General features: G+C 56.7%; 1 protein-coding gene across 1 annotated transcript; it reads right to left on the bottom strand.

The window, feature by feature from the left end:
• Nucleotides 1–755: 755 nt before the first annotated feature.
• PRAM1 (PML-RARA regulated adaptor molecule 1) lies at nt 756–17015 on the bottom strand. The gene is given in 12 exon segments (XM_073015758.1): nt 756–922; nt 1034–1068; nt 1157–1190; nt 1274–1436; nt 1567–1675; nt 1781–1838; nt 8187–8263; nt 8819–8885; nt 8972–9050; nt 9052–10599; nt 13380–13505; nt 16593–17015. Coding segments are annotated over 12 exon segments (2757 nt in total). The 3' UTR covers nt 756–884.
• Nucleotides 17016–18711: the final 1696 nt, after the last annotated feature.

The following is an 18711-nucleotide window of genomic DNA, read 5'->3' as shown; positions in this document are numbered from 1 at the left end:
GCTGATAATGGAGCATTTGGCTGTTTAGAGCCTCCCGAGGCCAGGCGCAGTGGTTCGTGCCTGTAATCTGGGAGGCGGGCACCTGTAATCCCAGCTACTCAGGAGGCTGAGGCAGGAGAATCGCTTGAACCCAGGAGGCAGAGGTTGCAGTGAGCGAGATCTTGCCACTGCACTCCAGCCTGGGCAAGAGTGAGACTCTGTCTCAAAAATGAAAAAAAGCCTCCCAAAAGCCATCCTGTCTCCCTGTTGTGAGGTTAACGCCCTGGGGCACAGACCCTGCCTCAGTCGGGCTTGTTCTCTGGCTTTTTTTCTCCTGCTGAAACAGACCAAACTGTGTGCCACCTTCCACCCATGTTCAGTCCTACCAGAGGCTCAGGCCAAATCTGATATCTGGGCTCTGTCAGAATTGGGCATAGGCCCCACCCTTTACCCCCGTGAAGCGCCCTCAGGATCCGCTCAGGCCAAGCAGGTGTGCGTACCCGGCAAGGAGGCCTGCCTGCTGCTCCTCTGTTGCCTGTGTAGGGACACGTCCTGCCTGGCTGCCCCGGCTGGCAGCACATGGGGTTCTGATCACCAGGAGCCCCCCTTGCTCACCAGCTTCTTGCCACCCTTTTCTCCCTTGCTTTTATCCCTGAGGTGTGAGACTGTGGCAGGGTGACCCCAGACACACCCCCTTTTGTGTTTGGTCAGGGAGTTCCCGTGCCTTTGCTCCACTCTGCCAATCAGGTGGGAAAGAAAAGACAAGAAGCAGGGACTGCTTTAAATGGACTTTATGTGGCCAGGCACAAGCCCGGGCAGCTCTGTAACTCCCGCGCTGGGTTCCAGGGCTCCTGGGTGAGCGGGTGCTGGACTGGCCGGCTGTCCTTGCCCCATGCCTACCGGCCTTACCGTCCCAGGGGAAGTGGCTGGTTTTCCAGGGGGTCTGCCGAGGAAGCGTGACTTCCATGGACCCCTCTCCCTAGATGCCCAATAGTGAGCAGCTCCCCAGGGGAATCGCCAGGGTCCCTCCAGCCCACCCAGAGTGTCCACGTACCGCAGAAGTCGACATCATCGTACACCTCCGTCTCCCTGGCAGAGCACAGCTGGGTCAGCAAGGGGCACTGTGGCTCGTTTCCCGCACCCCACCCCTCCCCCCACAGTCAGGGCTGGTACTTACAGGGGCAGGAGCGCTATTCTGGGCACGTAGCCATCTGTGGAGAGAGTGGGCATGGTGGGTTCTGAGGCCCAGGGTGGTGGTGGGGCCTCCTGGGGCTGCGGGGCCAGGAGCACTCACATTTGCCCTTGGGGTCCCGGCACAGCATCTCCTCATTGCTGGTGAACTCGATCACCTCCAGGATCTCCCCGCGCCGGATCCCGAGGTGCTTGCCGCCCCCACGGCGCGTCTTGGCATTGGGGTCAATCATCATCTTCGTGTGAACCACGATCTCCCCTTCAAACTGGGGCGCGAGATGTTATGGCCTCTGCTCGTGCTGCCGCCCTCGGGCCCCTGTCTTCTTTCTGAGCCTGGGATCTGTGGGGCCCTGGTCTCCGCCCTGCCAGAACTCCGGCTTAACTCGGAGGCCTCACCTTGAACTTCTTCCGGAACTCCCTCTCCGCCTTCTCTGCCTTCCTCAGCTGCTTCTGCAACTTTGGGTCCATGGGTGGCAACTGCTGTGGCGGGGGATCCTTCTCCTTCCTGATACCCGCCACCAAGGAATTGTGTGCCCGTGAGCAAGGTGTGCTCCTCTGGGGGTTCCTGGAGCTTGCCCCTCCGTCTGCCCGCCCCCTCTACCCATGGTACCTGAGTGCTGAGTCTTGTGGTGGCCTCCTGGTGACTTGCTGAACCGAGGGTACTTCATCTGGGGACAGTCAGGACTCCGAGTCAAGGCAGGGCCCGCCAGCTCAGCCTTTACCCTGGTAGCTGTTTTTTGTTTTTGTGTTTTTGTTTGAGATGAAGTCTCGCTCTGTCACCCAGGCTGGAGTGCAAGCGCACGCTCTCGGCCCACTGCAACCTCCGCCTCCTGGGTTCAAGCGATTCTCCTACCTCAGCCTTCTGAGTAGCGGGGATTACAGGTGCCCATCACCACAGCTGGCTGATTTTTGTATGTTTAATACAGACAGGTTTCACTATGTTGGCCAGGCTGGTCTTGAACTCCTGACCTCAAGCGATCTGCCGGTCTTGGCCTCCTAAAAGTGCTGGGATTACAGGTGTGAGCCACTGCACCTGGCCAGTGGCTGGATCTTGAGTGAGGCCTCCCTGTGTCAGTTCCGAGGACTCCCCAGATCCCACCAGGTCCCCCCGAAACCACTCCCTGCCCACCTTCCGCAAGCCTTTCTCAGGGGTCATGGGCTTTTCTGGATTGCCTTCCATTCCCTTAACTCCTGCTATGTGCTCAGCATGGCGGGAACTGCTGGGCCATGCGCCTCATGTCAGTCCTCTCAGCAACCTTGTTCATGCCAGTAGACGTCACTGTCATGCCCAACTTGTCTGTGAGGAAATGAAGGCTCAGAGAGGTCAAGCAAACTGCCCAAGGTCACCCAGCTTGTAAATGGCAGAGGCAGGATTTATATGTAGGCTTCGAGGCCATTTCACTTCTGCCTCCTAGGTCAAATTGGGTCTAGGGTTCTTTTTTATGTTTTGAGACAAGAGTTTTGCTCTCGTTGCCCAGGCTAGAGTGTGCAATGGTGTGATCTCAGCTCACTGCAACCTCCACCTCCTGGGTTCCAGCGATTCTCCTGTCTCAGCATCCTGAGTAGCTGGGATTACAAGCACCCACTGCCACGCCCAGCTGATTTTTGTATTTTTAGCAGAGATCAGGTTTCGTTGTGTTGGCCAGGCTGGTCTCTAACTCCTGACCTCAGGTGATGCCCCTGCCTCGGCCTCCCAAAGTGCTGGGATTACGGCCTGAGCCACTGCGTCCAGTGGGTTCTAGGGTCCTACTGTAATGAGATTTGGGTGAAAAACTAAGGAGAAGGGAGGATGAGGAGAGGCTGGCCCATGGGTACAAAGTTACACTTAGGAGAAAGAAATCGGGTGTTCCATTGCACAGGAGGGCAATGATAGTTGACAGTCAAGTATTGTGGCCGGGTGTGGTGGCTCACGCCTGTAATCCCAGCACTTTGGGATGCCAAAGCGGGCGGATCACTTGAGGTCAGGAGTTCAACAGCAGCCTGGCCAACATGGTGAAACCCCGTCTCTACTAAAAATACAAAAATTAGACGGGCATGGTGGTGGGCACCTATAATCCCAGCTACTCAGGAGGCTGAGGCAGGAGAATCGCTGGAACCCAGGAGGTGGAGGTTGCAGTGAGCCAAGATGGTGCCGCTGCACTCCAGCCTGGGCGACAGACCAGGACCCTGTCTCAAAATAATAAATAAAAATAATTTAAAAAAAATGCTGCTGGGGTGAGCGTCCTGGACTAGTGACTGATGGACTGAGGGGTCTCCCATGGTGCCAGCCTCCCTGTGCCACTTCCTGGCAAATGACCAGGCTCCCAAGTCAGAGCCCTGCTGGCCAAGGGATTGGCTTCAGGCGGGAGCCCCAGGAACCCCGGTGAGTGAAAGATCTAGAACCCAGAGTCCCAGTGTGTCCTTTCCAAATGGCTCAAAGCATCCCTCCGGACACTGCAGGCCTGTAGTCCCTCCAAGCAGCCCAAGGAGCAGCACCTGGGTTGTGCCCGCCAGATACCAGCCGTGGCCATCCACAGTCTCACCCGGAACACACAGCTCCTCCAGCTGCTCCTGCCTCTCAGAGGCTTCCCTGGCCATAGGCAGTCACTCCACCAGGAGCGAACCTGATCTTGGCACTCCAGGGTTTCTGCAAACCCGCCACATCAGAGCACCTCTTGGCACCACCATGCAGGCAGCCCTGGTTCATCCACAGCTGACCCTGAGCAGGCCTCTGCCCACGTTCCCCGCATGGCCTGCTCAGATCCTGGGAAAGGCCAGGCTCTCCCCACCTGCAGAGGAGCCCCCACCTCTGCAGTGGAGCTGCCACTGCTCCAAGTAAGGCAGACAGTGGGAGAGGAGAGTCCAGAGTCCTGGCCCCAAGAGATCTAAGTTGCCTTTGAGAAGCTGCACCCACAGGGAGAAGCCCACGCCACTCCTGAGAAGCGGGAGATCCAGGGAAGTGGGACCTTTTTTTCTTTTTCTTGAGACAGGGTCTCGTTCTGTTGTTGCCCAGGCTGGAGTGTAGAGGTGCAATCTCGGCTCACTGCATCTTAGAAAACGGGTGATGCGAGGCCAGGCAGGGTGGCTCATGCCTGTAATCCCAGCATTTTAGGAAGCCAGGGTGGGAGGATCACCTGAGGTCGGGAGTTCCAGACAAGCCTGATCAACATGGAGAAACCCTGTCTCTACTAAAAATACAAAATTAGCCGGGCGTGGTGGTGCATGCCTGTAGTCCCAGCTACTCAGGAGGCTGAGGCAGGAGAATCGCTTGAATCCAGGAGGCGGAGATTGCAGTGAGCCGAGATTGCACCACTGCACTCCAGCCTGGGCAAAAAGAACCAAACTCCGCCTCAAAAAGAAAAACAAAAAAAAGAAAATGGGTGATTTGGCTAGGCACGGTGGCTCATGCCTATAATCCCTCCGTCTCCTGGGTTCAAGCGATCCTCCCATCTCAGCCTCTCCAGTAGCTGGGACTACAGGCATGCAACACCACGCCCAGCTAAATTTTGTATTTTTAGTAGAGATGGGGTTTCACCATGTTGGCCAGGCTGGTCTCGAACTCACAACCTCAACTGATCCACCCGCCTCCGCCTCCCAAAGTGCTGGGATTATAGGCGTGAGCCACTGTGCCCAGCCCCTTTTTTCTTTTTTCATATCAGAATCTCGAATGACTGGCAAGGAAAGGGGAGAAGGTCGTCTGGTGACAGGAACAATGGGCCAAGGGTGGGGATTGTATGAAATTTGGGGAGAGGGTGACGCTCCTAGCCTCAGAAGAGGTGGGGCATTCCAGCAGGGCTGCTGGGAGTGGCCGGAGGCAGGCTGTCACTAGCCCAGGCTCTCAGTAGACCCCCTCCTGACCATCTGCATCCCCAAAGGTGGCCCCCAGACCCAAGCCACAGAGCCTACCCTGGAACGGAAGCAGGAGGGGCCCCATCAGGAAGCTGTGTGCTCACAGGAAGGTGTTGCAAACAGCTCCGGGAGAAAGCCCAGGAGAAGCAGAGGGAGCCTCTCTGCCCCAGACCCTCTGAGGCTGCAGGGAGAGCAGGAGCACCTTAGAGGCTCAGGCTCAGGCTCCTGCTGAAAGCCCTGCCACAGATCTAGCTCATGGACCAGCTGTGCAAGCCAGGGCAAGCCCCTTCCCAGAGCCTCAACCTTGCGTATCTATTTATTATTTTTTCTTTATTTTTTTTTTGTTTTTTTGAGACGGAGTCTCGCTCTGTCGCCCAGGCTGGAGTGCAGTGGCCGGATCTCAGCTCACTGCAAGCTCCGCCTCCCGAGTTTACACCATTCTCCTGCCTCAGCCTCCCAAGTAGCTGGGACTACAGGCGCCTGCCACCTCGCCCTGCTAGTTTTTTTTTTTTTTGTATTTTTTAGTAGAGACGGGGTTTCACTGGGTTAGCCAGGATGGTCTCGATCTCCTGACCTGATGATCCGCCCATCTCGGCCTCCCAAAGTGCTGGGATTACAGGCTTGAGCCACTGCGCCCAACCTCTTTTTTTTTTCAATTGAGACAGCCACAGAGTCTCACTCTGTCACCCAGGCTTGAGTGCAGTGGTGCCATGTTGGCTCACTGCAACCTCCGTCTCCCGGGTTCAAGGAATTCTCCAACCTCAGCCTCCCGAGTAGCTGGGATTACAGGTGTGTGCCACCGTGCCCAACTAATTTTTTTTTTTTTTTTTTGAGATGGAGTCTCACTCTGTTGCCCAGGCTGGAGTCCAGTGGCGTGATCTTGGCTTACTGCAACCCTTCCTTCCCAGGTTCATGCGATTCTCCTGCCTCACCCTCCCAAGTAGCTGGGACTACAGGTGCGCACCACCACGCCCAGCTAATATTTGTATTTTTAGTAGAGATGGAGTTTCTCCATGTTGTCCAGGCTGGTCTTGAACTCCTGACCTCAGGTGGTCCACCCGCCTTGGCCTCCCAAAGTGCTGGGATTACAGCCATGAGCCACCATGACTGGCCCCGGCTAAATTTTGTATTTTTAGTAGAGACAGGTTTTTGCCATGTTGGCCAGGCGGGTCTGGAACTCCTGACCTCAAGTGATCTGCCTGCCTCAGCCTCCCAAAGTGCTGGGATTATAGGTGTGAGCCGCCACGCCCAGCCAACCTTGTGCATCTGTGAAATGGGGATGCATTGCCTTGCTGCCTTGTGGGGGTTTGGGAGTGGAGGATACAGATTTAGGGACATGCAGGCAAGGTGCTTGCCTGGAAGCTGCTTGGGTTTTCACGAAGGCATTAACTTTGGAGCTGGGCAGGAGGTACGGACCTGCTGCCTACTCACCCAGCACAGACTTCTAAGAAACTCTCAGCAGCCTCCCTCCCCTGCCACTGCCACACCTGCCTCAGGCCACGTGTCCCTCCTGAGTTTCAGGCCCAAGTTCTTCCTGGACATCCCCTCAGCTACCTTGAACACAACAGGTCTAAATGAATCAGGCTGGATGTGGTGGCTCATGCCTGTAATCCCAGCACTTTGTCAGGAGTTCAAGGCCAGCCTGGCCAATGTGGTGAAACCCCGGCTCTACTAAAAATACAAAAATTTACTAGGCATGGTGGTGGGCGCCTGTAATCCCAGCTACTTGAGAGGCTGAGGCAGGAGAATCGCTTGAATCCAAGAGGCAGAGGTTGCAGTGAGCCAAGATGGCACCACTGCACTCCAGTCTGGGCAAGATTATGTCTCCAAAAAATAAAAAAATAAAAAAATAAGGCCAGGCGCGGTGGCTCATGACTGTAATCCCAGCACTTTGGGAGGTTAAGGTGGAAGGATCGTTTGAGGTCAGGAGCTCGAGACCGGCCTGGCCAACATGGTGAAACCCCATCACTACTAAAAATACAAAAATTAGCTGGGCTTGGTGGCGCGTGCCTGTAATCCCAGCTACTCCAGAGGGTGGGACAGGAGAATCTCTTGAACATGGAAGGTGGAGGTTGCAGTCAGCCAAGATCGCAGCACTGCGGTCCAGTCTGGGCGACAGAGCCTCCATCTCAAACAAAAAAACAAATACATAAATCAATTAATTAAATAAATAAATAAGGGCCGGGCGCCGTGGCTCATGCCTGTAATCCCAGCACTTTGGGGGGCCAAGGTGGACAGATCACGAGGTTAGGAGATCGAGACCACGGTGAAACCCAGTCTCTACTAAAAATACAAAAAATTAGCCTGGCGTGGTGGCGGGCACCTGTAGTCCCAGCTACTTGGGAAGCTGACGCAGGAGAATCGCATGAACCTGGGAGGCGGAGGTTGCAGTGAGCTGAGATCGCACCACTGCACTCCAGCCTGGGTGACAGAGCAAGACTCCGTCTCAAATAAATAAATAAATGGATGGATGGATGGATGGATGGATGGATGGATGGATGGATGAATGGAACCTAACATCTTGTCATCAACCCAGGAGCGGCTCTGTCATGACCTTGGATGCTAGGCTTGAAACTTCCCTGCTTTATATATCACCAAGTCTTGCTTTTTTTTTTTTTTTTGAGACAGGGTGTCTGCTGCCCAGGCTGGAGTACAGTGGTGCAGTCACCGCCTCACTGCAATCTTAACCTCCTGGACCTAAGCAATCCTCTTGTGTCAGCATCTCAAATAGCTGGGACTACAGATGCTTGTCACCACGCCTGGCTGATGTTTAAATTTTTTTGTAGAGATGAGGTCTCGCTCTGTGGCCCAGGCTGGTCTGGAATCTTGGGCTTATGGAATCCTCCTGCCTTGGCCTCCCAAAGCCCTGGGATTGGCTCCAATGATCCTCCTACCTCCGGATCCCAAAGTGCTGGGATTACAAGCATCAGCTACCGCACCCGGCCTGATGCTTGCTTTTGAATACTGGATTCGCCCACTGCTCCCACGCCTCCTGCTGCCAGCCTGGGCCACACCTTTGCCTACAACAGCCTTCTCAGTGGCCCTTGGCCTCTGGGCTCCCCTTACGTAGTTCCACCCAGCAGAAGCCAGCAGGTCCTAAAATGTTACTTGCTCTTACACCAGGAGCATGGCAGAAAATGCCCTTGCCCCGAATGTTTTGCAGGGACTCGGGCAGGCCACGAACAAACCTCTGCCCTTGGGGCTGGGGCTGGAGTCATCTCTGGGTTCCACGTCGTCATACAGCTCGTAGATCTCATCTGGGATCCTGCGGGGATACCTGAGATGAGGCCTCTTTTTTTTTTTTTTTTTGAGATGGAGTTTTGCTCTGTCACCCAGGCTGGAGTGCAGGGGTGTGATCTTGGCTCACTACAGCCTCCGCCTCCCGGGTTCAAGCGATTCTCCTGCCTCAGCCTCCTGAGTAGGTGGGATTACAGGTGCCCCCCACCACGCCTAGCTAATTTTTTTTTTTTTTTTTTTGAAACGGAGTTTTTGCTCTTGTTGTCCAGGCTGGAGTGCAATGGCATGATCTTGGCACACTGCAACCTCTGCCTCCCAGGTTCAAGCGATTCTCCTGCCTCAGCCTCCTGAGCAGCTGGGATTACAGGCATGTGCCACCATGCCCAGCTAATTTTGTATTTTTAGTAGAGACGGGGTTTCACCATGTAGCCCAGGCTGGTCTCTACCTCTGATCTTAGATGACTGGCCTGCCTCGGCCTCCCAAAATGCTGTGATTACAGGTGTGAGTCACTGCTCCCGGCAGAGATGAGGCCCCTTTGAGCCCCACAATCCGCACCCACCCCAGCTTCCTCCCCACACTCACTGTGGGATGTCTTCAGGCTGTCGGGCCTGGAAGTGGAGCGCAGCGGCCGAGCGCGTCCTCCGTAGATCTGTGGGGTAGAGAGTGCGGCAGGGAGGCCGGTACTGCCTGGGACCTCAGCCCCGCCTCCTGCCGAAGCCGCCCGCCCTCACCCACCTGTGGATGCTGCAGAGCGTCTCCGAAAGCTCTGCATATCCACGGGGCCCGGGGGCAGCGGGGGCTTGGCTGGAGGGGGGTCCCAGGCTGCTGGCAGCGGGCAGAGGCCTCCGCCGGGGTGGATGGCTGGGTCTGAGGCCTGGCCTGGCCCCTCCACTGTGAACAAGGCCTCCTGACCTCCAGCGGGGTGTCCCAGCAACTCCAAACCCAGGGCTGAGCGGGTGCCGGGAGCTGGAGCCGGCCACGGCCGCAGGCAGTGAGCTCTCGGAAGCGGAGCTGGGGAGTAGGGGCTTTCGAGGGAGATCACCGAAGAACTCAGGCTGCGGGTGTCTCTTGAGGACAGCGTTGGGTTCAGGCTGTGAGAACTTGCGGGGTGGCCCCCGGCGGTCCGGCTGCAGCAACTTCCTGGGGAGGGAGTTGAACTCGGGCTCTGAGGAGGTCCTGGGGAGGCCGCCCAGCTCGGGCTGCGGGGGCTTCTTGGAGAGCGCTTTGAACTCGGCGGGCCGCGGCCTCTTGGGAAGCACGCTGACTTCGGGCTCTGAGGAGGTCCTTGTGAGGTCCCCAAGCTCAGGCTGCGGAGGCTTCTTGGGAAAGTCACTCAGCGGAGGCTGGGAGGCCTTTTTGGGAAAGGCGCTGGAGTCGTGCTTCGGCTCACCGGACTGAGGCTTCCAGAGAGGAGTCTGAGCCGCCTCGCTGAACTCAGGCTGCGGCACGGACTTCTTAGGGAGGCCATCCGCCTGAGGCTGCGGAGGCTTTCTGGGGTGCGCACTGAACTCGGGCTGCACCGGCTTCTTGGGAATGCTACTGAAGTTGGGCTTCGGGGAGTGGGGGAGGGACTCAGTGGACTCAGGCTTCCAGGGCGGTGTCTGAGGGACGTCACTGGACTCAGGCTGCGGCAGGGACTTCCTAGGGAGGCTACCGACCGGAGGCTGCGGGGGCTTTTTGGGGTGCATGTTGACCTCAGGCTGCGCGGGCTTCCTGGGAAAGGTACTGAACTCAGGCTGCGGGGGCTTTGGGGTAGCCTCACTGGCCTCGGGCTGCCAGAGCTTCCTGGGGAATGCACTGGATTTGGGTTCAGATGGGGGTCTGGCGGGGTGACTGAGCTCGTCGGACTGCAGGGGTTTCCAGACAGGCGTGTTGGGCTCTGGCAGCGAGGCCTTCACAGGGGCCTCACCGACCTCAGGCTGCGGGGGCTTCCTTGGAAATGGAGTGGCCTCCAGCTGGGGGAACTTCTTGGAGGCGTCACTGAACTCCAGTTTGGATGGCTTCTTGGGAAGGTCAGTGAACTCAGGCGGCGGGGGTTTCTTGGGAAGGTCAGTGAACTCAGGCAGCGGGGGTTTCTTGGGAAGGTCAGTGAACTCAGGCAGCGGGGGTTTCTTGGGAAGATCAGTGAACTCAGGCGGCGGGGGTTTCTTGGGGAGGTCAGTGAACTCAGGCGGCGGGGGTTTCTTGGGGAGGTCAGTGAACTCAGGCGGCGGGGGTTTCTTGAGGTGCTCGCTTAGCTCAGGCTGGGGGAACTTCTTGAGTTTACTGAACTCAGGCTTCGGGGGTTTTTTGGGCAGGTCGCTGGGCTCCGGCTGAGAGGCCTGGAATTTTGCTTTGATGCTCCGGAAGTCCTGATGGCTCTCCTAGGAGACGTACAGCCAATGAGGCAGGGGCTCAAACACACAGAAGGGGCATGGAAGGAAGGGACTGGGGACCCTCAGGCACAGCCCACAACCACCACCCCTGCACCCAGGCCCCATCAGCCCTCGGCTCTCTTTCTGAGGAGCCCCCATTGATCCTAGGATCCTGGAACCCACACCCCTCCCTACTTCTCCATTTAGTGCTGATTCCACACCCAACCTCCTCTAGCAGGAGTGGAACTCCTGACATCCCCCCTGCAGCCTCCAGTCCCACAGCCCTCCCCGCATGGGTGGTACCCCAATCCCCCAGCATCCTTGACCCCCTCGTTCTTTCACCCCCACACTGCATGTCTCCAGTCTCATTCCACTGCCCAGACTGGAGTGCAGTGGTGTAATCATAGCTCACTGCAGCCTCCAACTCCTGGGCTCCAATGATCCCCCAGCCTCCCGAGTAGCTGGGATTACAAACTTGAGCCGCCACGCCCAGGCCTGGAGTCCCTTCTGTGCTAATTTCAAAACACATCCGGAATCCAACCACTTCTCACTGCCTTCACCGTTGTCACCCCAGGAGGTAGTGGGAGGCAGCGTCTGCCCTCCCCCAACCAACTGCCTGGATTATTCTAACAAGCCCTTCCCTGAGTCACTGCCTACCCGCCTCCCTGGTCAGTTCCCCCCATGGCAGCGGGAGGGAGAAGCCTGTTGAGCCCTGAGTCTGTTTGTGTCTCTCTGCTCAAAACCCAGCAGTGCTTCCTGATGTCCCTGTAGTTCAAGCTAAATGCCTCATAAAGGCCTGGGCGAACCAGCCTCCCCACCTAGCCACCTCCTCCTCCCTGCACCCTGAACACTTCCCTCTGACCTCGGGGCCTCTGCCCTGTCCCTGACCCAGGACATGTCCCTGCACCACCTGGTTCTCTCCTCTTCCTCCTCCCAGTCTCTGTTCTCATATTTCCTTATTAGAGAGGCCGTCTGAGGCCACCCTATTTTATTTATTTTTACTTTTTTGAGATGGAGTCTTGCTCTGTCACCCAGACTGGAGTGCAATCCGCGATCTCGGCTCACTGCAATCTCCACCTCCCAGGTTCAAATGATTCTCATGCCTCAACCCTCTGAGTAGCCGGGATTACAGGCACCCGCCACCACGCCTGGCTAATTTTTGTATTTTTACTAAAGACAGGGTTTCACCATGTTGGCCGGGCTTGTCTCAAACTCCTGACCTCAGGTGACCGCCCGCCTCGGCCTCCCAAAGTACTGGGATTACAGGTGTGAGCCACTGTGCCCGGCCTAGATCACCCTATTTTTCTTTCTTTTTTATTTTCTTTTTTTTTTTTTTTGAGACGGAGTCTCACTCTGTCCCCAGGTTGGAGTGCAGTGGCGAAATCTCAACTCACTGCAACCTCCGCCTCCTGGGTTCAAGTGATTCTCGTGTCTCAGTGTCCTGAGTAGCTGGGATCACAGGTGTCTGCCACGACGCCCGGCTAATTTTTTTTGTATTTTTAATGGAGACGAGGTTTTACCGTGTTGGCCAGGCTGGTCTCAAACTCCTGACCTCAAGTGATCCACCCACCTCGGCCTCCCAAAGTGCTGGGATTGCAAGGCATGAGCCATCACACCCGGCCTAGACCACCCTATTTTAAATGGATCACCCCATCCCACTACTGCCCTGCAGTCAGCATACATGATTTTCCCCATTGTACCCACCCCATGTATCATACTATTTTACATTGCTTTTAATGTGTCTTGGATTTTTTTTTTTTTTGGTCTCTCTATACCGCAACTTCCCCCAGTTCCTCAGCTTCTGCAAGGCAGAGACTTGGCTCATTCATTCATTGCTGTCTTCCCAGGGCCTGGAACATAGTAGGTGCTCAGTAAATATTTGCTGAACGAAACAATATTTAGACGGCACAAAGACAGCCATGTACTCAGACTGACCATCAGGAAAACACAGAGACGCCTGGAGACGGCTATGTGGTCCGTCTCACACCGTCTCCGACATGCGGGCTGAGGGTCAGGAATGCTCACAGTTGACCGTGCCTGAGAGGACCGGTGCGGACACCGTTGGCACATGCGCTGTCTCCTGCACACCCAGCTGTCCCGGCTGCCCTCCTAGCTGGCCCTGCAACTACTGCCCACAGATGTAGGCCGATTTACAAGCAGGCCAGGCCTCCTTGGCCCTACAAACGCCCCCTTCACCTGTGGTCGAGGAGACTGGGGGAGGGCAAGGGCAGAAGCGTGTGGCCTTGACCTCCTGTGTGTACCTCACTTTCCCCATCCAGAGGACCAGAGACCAGGAGTGCTCCTTGAAAAGGCAGCGATTCCCACCTGGGGCCTGAAGTGCCCCTGCTGAAGCCCCCAGTGGTTTGAAGGAAGTGCTCCCGGGTGACCACAAGGCTAGATAAGTCAGGGTTAGCAGGTCACAACTTGGGTGACTGGTCGGGGGAGGGCCATGACCCACTTTGTCACCCCACAGGAAAGCACTGCTCTCACCCCAGCTGTCGGTTCCCACATTGCTGCTCATGTTGACCTAGGGAGACAGGAGACGTCCCCCCGGGTAGTCCCATCTGTCCCCCTCGCAGTCCCAATCTGAGCCTGAGCCCCCAGGAGCCCGCGCTGTCCTGGGGTGTGCCTGGCGGCCTCCTACCTCGGGTCCTTTTTGCCGACCCTTCCCGTTTCCCAGATGTCTTTCACAGCCCCCCTGCCCCTCCACAGGTGGATCCTATCCTCCAGGCAACACCTGTGTCCCTTGCTTCCCGGCCAGCGAGGCACAGGCCTCTCCCCGTACTCACCATGGCTGCAGGCAGGTGATGGGCCACTGGATGAGGGGGACCCGAGCTGGGGCCGCTGTCTTCAGGAAGTGACTGTGGCTTCTGCTCCACGGCCAGCACACAGGGTGGGGGCTGCTGGAGGTGGGGCTGGGGAGGGCAGAGGAGGAAGGGAAGGAGGTGGGGAGGCTCCAATCTGTCTCCAGATCTCTTTTTTTTTGAGACTGAGTCTCGCTCTGTCGCCCAGGCTGGAGTGCCATGGTGCCATCTCGGCTCACTGCAACCTCTGCCTCTGGGGTTCAGGCAATTCTCTTGTATCAACCTCCTCAGTAGCTGCGATTATAGGCAGGCACCACCACTCCTGGCTATGTTTTGTATCTTTAGTAGAGAAGAGGTTTCACCGTGTTGGGCAGGCTGGTCTCAAACTCCTGACCTCAAGGGATCAGTCCGCCTCAGCCTCCCAAAGTGCTGGGATTACAGGTGTGAGCCACTGCGCCTGGCCCCTTCCAGGCACTTCTATTTCCCTTGAATTCCTGGCCTGCCTGCTACTGTCCCAAGCTTGGGGCATTGGTTGCCTGCATGTTCCTAACGTGGTCACTAGTTTCTTTTTTTTTTTTTTAATTTGAGACACAGTCTCACTCTGTTGCTCAGGCTGGAGTGCAGTGGTGTAATCTTGGCTCACTGCAACCTCCGCCTCACAGGTTCAAGCAATTCTCCTGCCTCAGTCTCTTGAGTAGCTAGAATTACAGGCATGTGCCACCATGCCTGGCTAATTTTTTGTATTTTTAGTAGAGACGAGGTTTCACCATGTTGGTCAGGCTGGTCTTGAACTCCCAACCTCAGGTGATCCGCCCGCCTTGGCCTCCCAAAGTGGGGATTACGGATATGATCCACCACACCTGACCAACTAGTTTCTTACTCTCTGTAGTCCCCGTCATTCCCACCATTTTGGTGTCCCTATCTCTGGACTCCAGGGAGGACTCCATGCCAGGCCCTGGTGACCTCCTGAGCTGGAGAGCCACAGGATGGGGAGATCTCAGCAGGTCAGGGGTACGGACAGCTCTGGGGTTTAGGAGGCTCCTGGGGAGGCCCAGAGGCCCAGGACGTGGGGGCCCATGTGACTGGGTGAGGCCTCTGCTGTCTGCCCCGGTTGGCTCATCCGCCTTCCTCATTTTGTTCCTCCCAGGGCTGCCACCCTGTGCAGAAAGCTCTGCTGGTACAGCAGATTTGGGGATTGGCGGGTGAGTGGTGTCAAAGGCCTTGCACCTGGGCCGGGCATGGTGGCTCATGCCTGTAATCCTAACACTTTGGGAGGCTGAGGCAGGAGGATCCCTTCAGCCCAGGAGTTCAAGACCAGCTAGGGCAACATAGCAAGACTCCATCTATACAAAAAACATAAAACATTAGTCAGGTGTGGCTGGGCGCGGTGGCTCACGCCTGTAATCCCAGCACTTTGGGAGGCCGAAGTGGGTGGATCATGAACTTAGGAGATCAAGACTATCCTGGCTAACATGGTGAAACCCCATCTCTACTAAAAATACAAAAAATTAGCTGGGCGTGGTGGCAGATGCCTGTAGTCCCAGCTACTTGGGAGGCTGAGTCAGGAGAATGGCGTGATCCCAGGAGGCGGAGCTTACAGTGAGCAGAGATCGCGCTACTGCACTCCAGCCTGGGCGACAGAGCCAGACTCTGTCTCAAAAAAAAAAAAAGAAAATATTAGCCAGGTGTGATGGTACGCGCCTGTGGTCTCAGCTGCTTGGGAGGCTGGGGTGGGAGGATTGTTTGAGCCCAGGAAGCAGAGGCTGCAGTGAGCTATGATCACACCGCTGCACTCCAGCCTGGATGACAGAGCAAGACCCAATCTCAATCAATCAATCAATCAAGAGCCACAGTAAAAAAAAAAAAAAAAAAGGTGAGCGAGGTAGCTCATGCCTGTACTATGAGCACTTTGGGAGGTTGAGGCAGGTGGATCACCTGAGGTCGGGAGTTTAAGACCAGTCTGGACAACATAGAGAAACCCTGTCTCTACTAAAAATACAAAAATTAGCTCAGCATGGTAGCACATGCCTATAATCCTGGCTACTCGGGAGGCTGAGGCAGGAGAATTGCTTGAACCTGGGAGGCGGAGGTTGCAGTGAGCCGAGATGGCGCCACTGCACTCCAGTCTAGGTGACAGAGCGAAACTCCATCTAAAAAAACCCCCAGAAAACAGAACCTCCAAGAAACTCTGACTTAATCAGTCTGAGGTGTGGCCTGAGCAAGTTTTAAAAAAAATTTTTAATTGTTTTTGAGACAAAGTCCTGCTCTGTCACCCAGGCTGCCTCCCGGGTTCAAGTGGCTGGGATTACAGGTGTCCACCAACATGCCTGGCTAATTTTCTGGATTTTTAGTAGAGATGGGGTTTCACCATTGACCAGGCTGGTCTCAAACTCCGGACCTCAAGTGATCTACCCGCCTGGACCTCCCAAAGTGCTGGGATTACAGGCGTGAGTCACCGCGCCTGGCCTGCCCGTTTGTTTTCACACCTCCTTTAAGAGCACAGACATCATGATTCTGCCATCTCTGTTGTGCCTTTGCATCCGGTCCGGGGTCACAGTTGCCAGATGTGGGTTGCCCTCCCAAACGGGAGTCTCGGGAGGACAGTATGGGCCCTCTGTGGGTCTCCAGAACGTGGGTAAGTGAAGGAAAGAATGAAAGAACAAGTGGCCGGGCCCGGTGGCTCACGCCTGTAATCCCAGAACTTCGGGAGGCCAGGCGGGTGGATCACCTGAGGTCAGGAGTTCGAGAGCAGACTGGCCAACATGGTGAAACCCTGTCTCTACTAAAAATACAAAAATTAGCTGGGCGTGTTTGTGCACACCTGTAATCCCAGCTACCTGGGAGGGTGAGGCGGGAGAATTGCTTGAACCCGGGAGGCGGAGGTTGCAGTGAGCTGAGATTGTGCCATTGCACTCCAGCCTGGGTGACAGGGCGGGACTCCGTCTCAAATAAATAAATAATAATAAATAAATATAAATAAATAAATCAAGCAATTCTTGGCCACAGTAGGTGCTCAATCAAGGTAATTAAGGGATTGGATGACAGCTGATGGATTCCCAGGTGCCTGGGTCGGTCACACTGCCCGTGCACTCTCGCAGCTAGGAGGGTCCAGACAGGGCGCGCGCACAAAGGCACCACAGGGGCGCCGTGGGGGTGACGCGCAGGTCCCGGCGCGGTCGTCATGGTGCGCCTCCCCACCAACTCTCCTTTGTGTATTTGGCGCCTCCGTAGGGGCTCCCGGCAGAGTTCCGCGCTGCACGGCCGCAGATAGGGACCGATAGGGCTCTGGAATCCCAGAGAAGCAAGCCCGGACCAGGGGCAGTGAGAGTTCGTTAGGGCGCGGCTCCGGGACTCTGCGGGGTCGGAAACCGGAACAAGTGTGCGCAGGGGGAGGAGCCCGGGGAGCACCTGGGCGGCGGATCCCACGGCCGCAGGGCGCTTTCCTCCTCGCTGCTCCTGGCCCGCGGTGAGGGTAACCGGACCGGCACCTGCAGATGACAGCTGGGGCTGGACAAATGCCGGGCGGTGCACGGGCCTCTGGCCGGCCTCGGAGCTGTTCAGCACAAGCTCGCGGCTTCCAGCCAACCTGCCTGCTAGCCGCACGGCGCTCCCGGCTTTCATTCCCCCGAGTCTGAGACTCCTGGGCGCCCCCTGCTGGGCGAAGCCGGGGCCCAAGAGGACTGGGTTCCTGTGCATGGGGGTTGGGAGCTGGTTTGAGGGTAGGAGGTCGTTTTTGTAGTGGACAGGGTGAACTGCGGAAGCCAGGTGGTGACCCAGCTCCCCAGGCCTCGGGGCAGTCAGTTCACTCCAGACGGCAGTGTGATGGCCGTGGGCCCGCTGTACACACAGGAAGGGCCGTCCCATCTCCGTGGGTGACGGGGTAAGGGAGAGGTCCCTGGACGGAGGTGTCGGCTCTGGGTCTCTCTGGAAAGATAGTGACAGACTGGGAAGTAGCGTGGCCTAGATCTGGGGGTGGCCGAATGAGGAAACTGATGGGGACGAAGACTCCTGCTGGCCTCTGGGACCCTGGAGAGGGGTTAGGGGCCTGGGGGACAGAGAACACAGCGCAATCCCTGGAGATGGGGGACAAGCTTGGACTACAGCCAGATCTAGAGACCTCCAGAGTGCGGGAACAGGGGCATGCCCTCTGGACCTGCTGCCAGGGTTTCCTCATCCCGTGGTAACTGTGCGCAGCTTCCAAGATGGTGCAGAATCAGTGACCCTGACTTGGAACTGGCGCTGGCTAGAGGCCTCCTAGCCTCACCTTCTCTATGTATCTGTAAAATGGGCCCCTTCACCTGTCCCACCCTCCTCCCCAGGCAGCCATGGGCTCGGGATGTGAAGTTCTCAGCAGACATTTCCCAAGTCCCTCCTCTCCCCGCAGCCTCTCTTTTCATCCTCCCATCCACCCCAAAGGGCTCACCCATCATCATGACACCCTTTTAAGGACGAGGGAATTGGCAGGCGGGGAGGTCGAGTCTTTTCCAGGGTCCCACAGTGGTGGTTTCAAGGCTTCTGGCTGAGAAGGGGGAGCTTAGGGGGACTTGGAGCCCCGGGGCCTCCTGATGGCCTGTCCAACTCCATCCTGAGTGACAGCCACCTCAGCTGGGGCCTAGGGGTGCTGGGAGAGTGGACACCCAGCCCAAGCCACATGAGCTGAGGCTGCAGCCCCATCACATCACAGCCCCATCAAGGACAGGGCAGTCTTCAGGCCCCTGGTGAGGCTGTGGGCAGTGGGGCAGACAGACGGGTCCTAAGGGCCTGAGGGTCCCCTCCTGCCCCTTGCAGTGGCTGAAGGGCTTCCGGAGCCCAGAGCTGTCCATCTTTGAGGTGACATGGCACTGAGCAGGTGTGGGGCAGGTGGCCCTTGGCTTGTCTACCTGGATGGCTTTGACTAAGAGCCTGAGGTGGACACGGTGGTGGATGAAAAGTCCAAGGAAGATAGGTGTGGTGACTCACGCCTGTAATCCCAGCACTTTGGGAGGCCGAGGCAGGTGGATCAGCTGAGGTCATGAGTTCGAGACCAGCCTGGCCAACATGCTGAAACCCCATCTCTACTGAAAATACAAAAAATTAGCCAGGCATGGTGGATGGCACCTGTAATCTCAGCTACTCGGGAGGGTGAGGCAGGAGAATGGCGTGAACCTGGGAGGTGGAGGTTGCAGTGAGTCGAGATGGCGTCACTGCACTCCAGCCTGGGCTACAGTGCGAGACTCAGTCTCAAAAAAAAAAAAAAAAAAAAAAAAAAAGTCTGAGGAAGATGACAAAGAAGGTATTAGGGGGCAAGGAGAAGGTGAGACGGCAGTGACGGAGGAGT

This window comes from Chlorocebus sabaeus, chromosome 6, assembly GCF_047675955.1.
Source record: "Chlorocebus sabaeus isolate Y175 chromosome 6, mChlSab1.0.hap1, whole genome shotgun sequence".
Lineage (NCBI taxonomy): Eukaryota > Metazoa > Chordata > Mammalia > Primates > Cercopithecidae > Chlorocebus > Chlorocebus sabaeus.
Note: the sequence above shows the minus strand (reverse complement) of the source record. Positions and strands in the feature narration are given on the sequence as shown.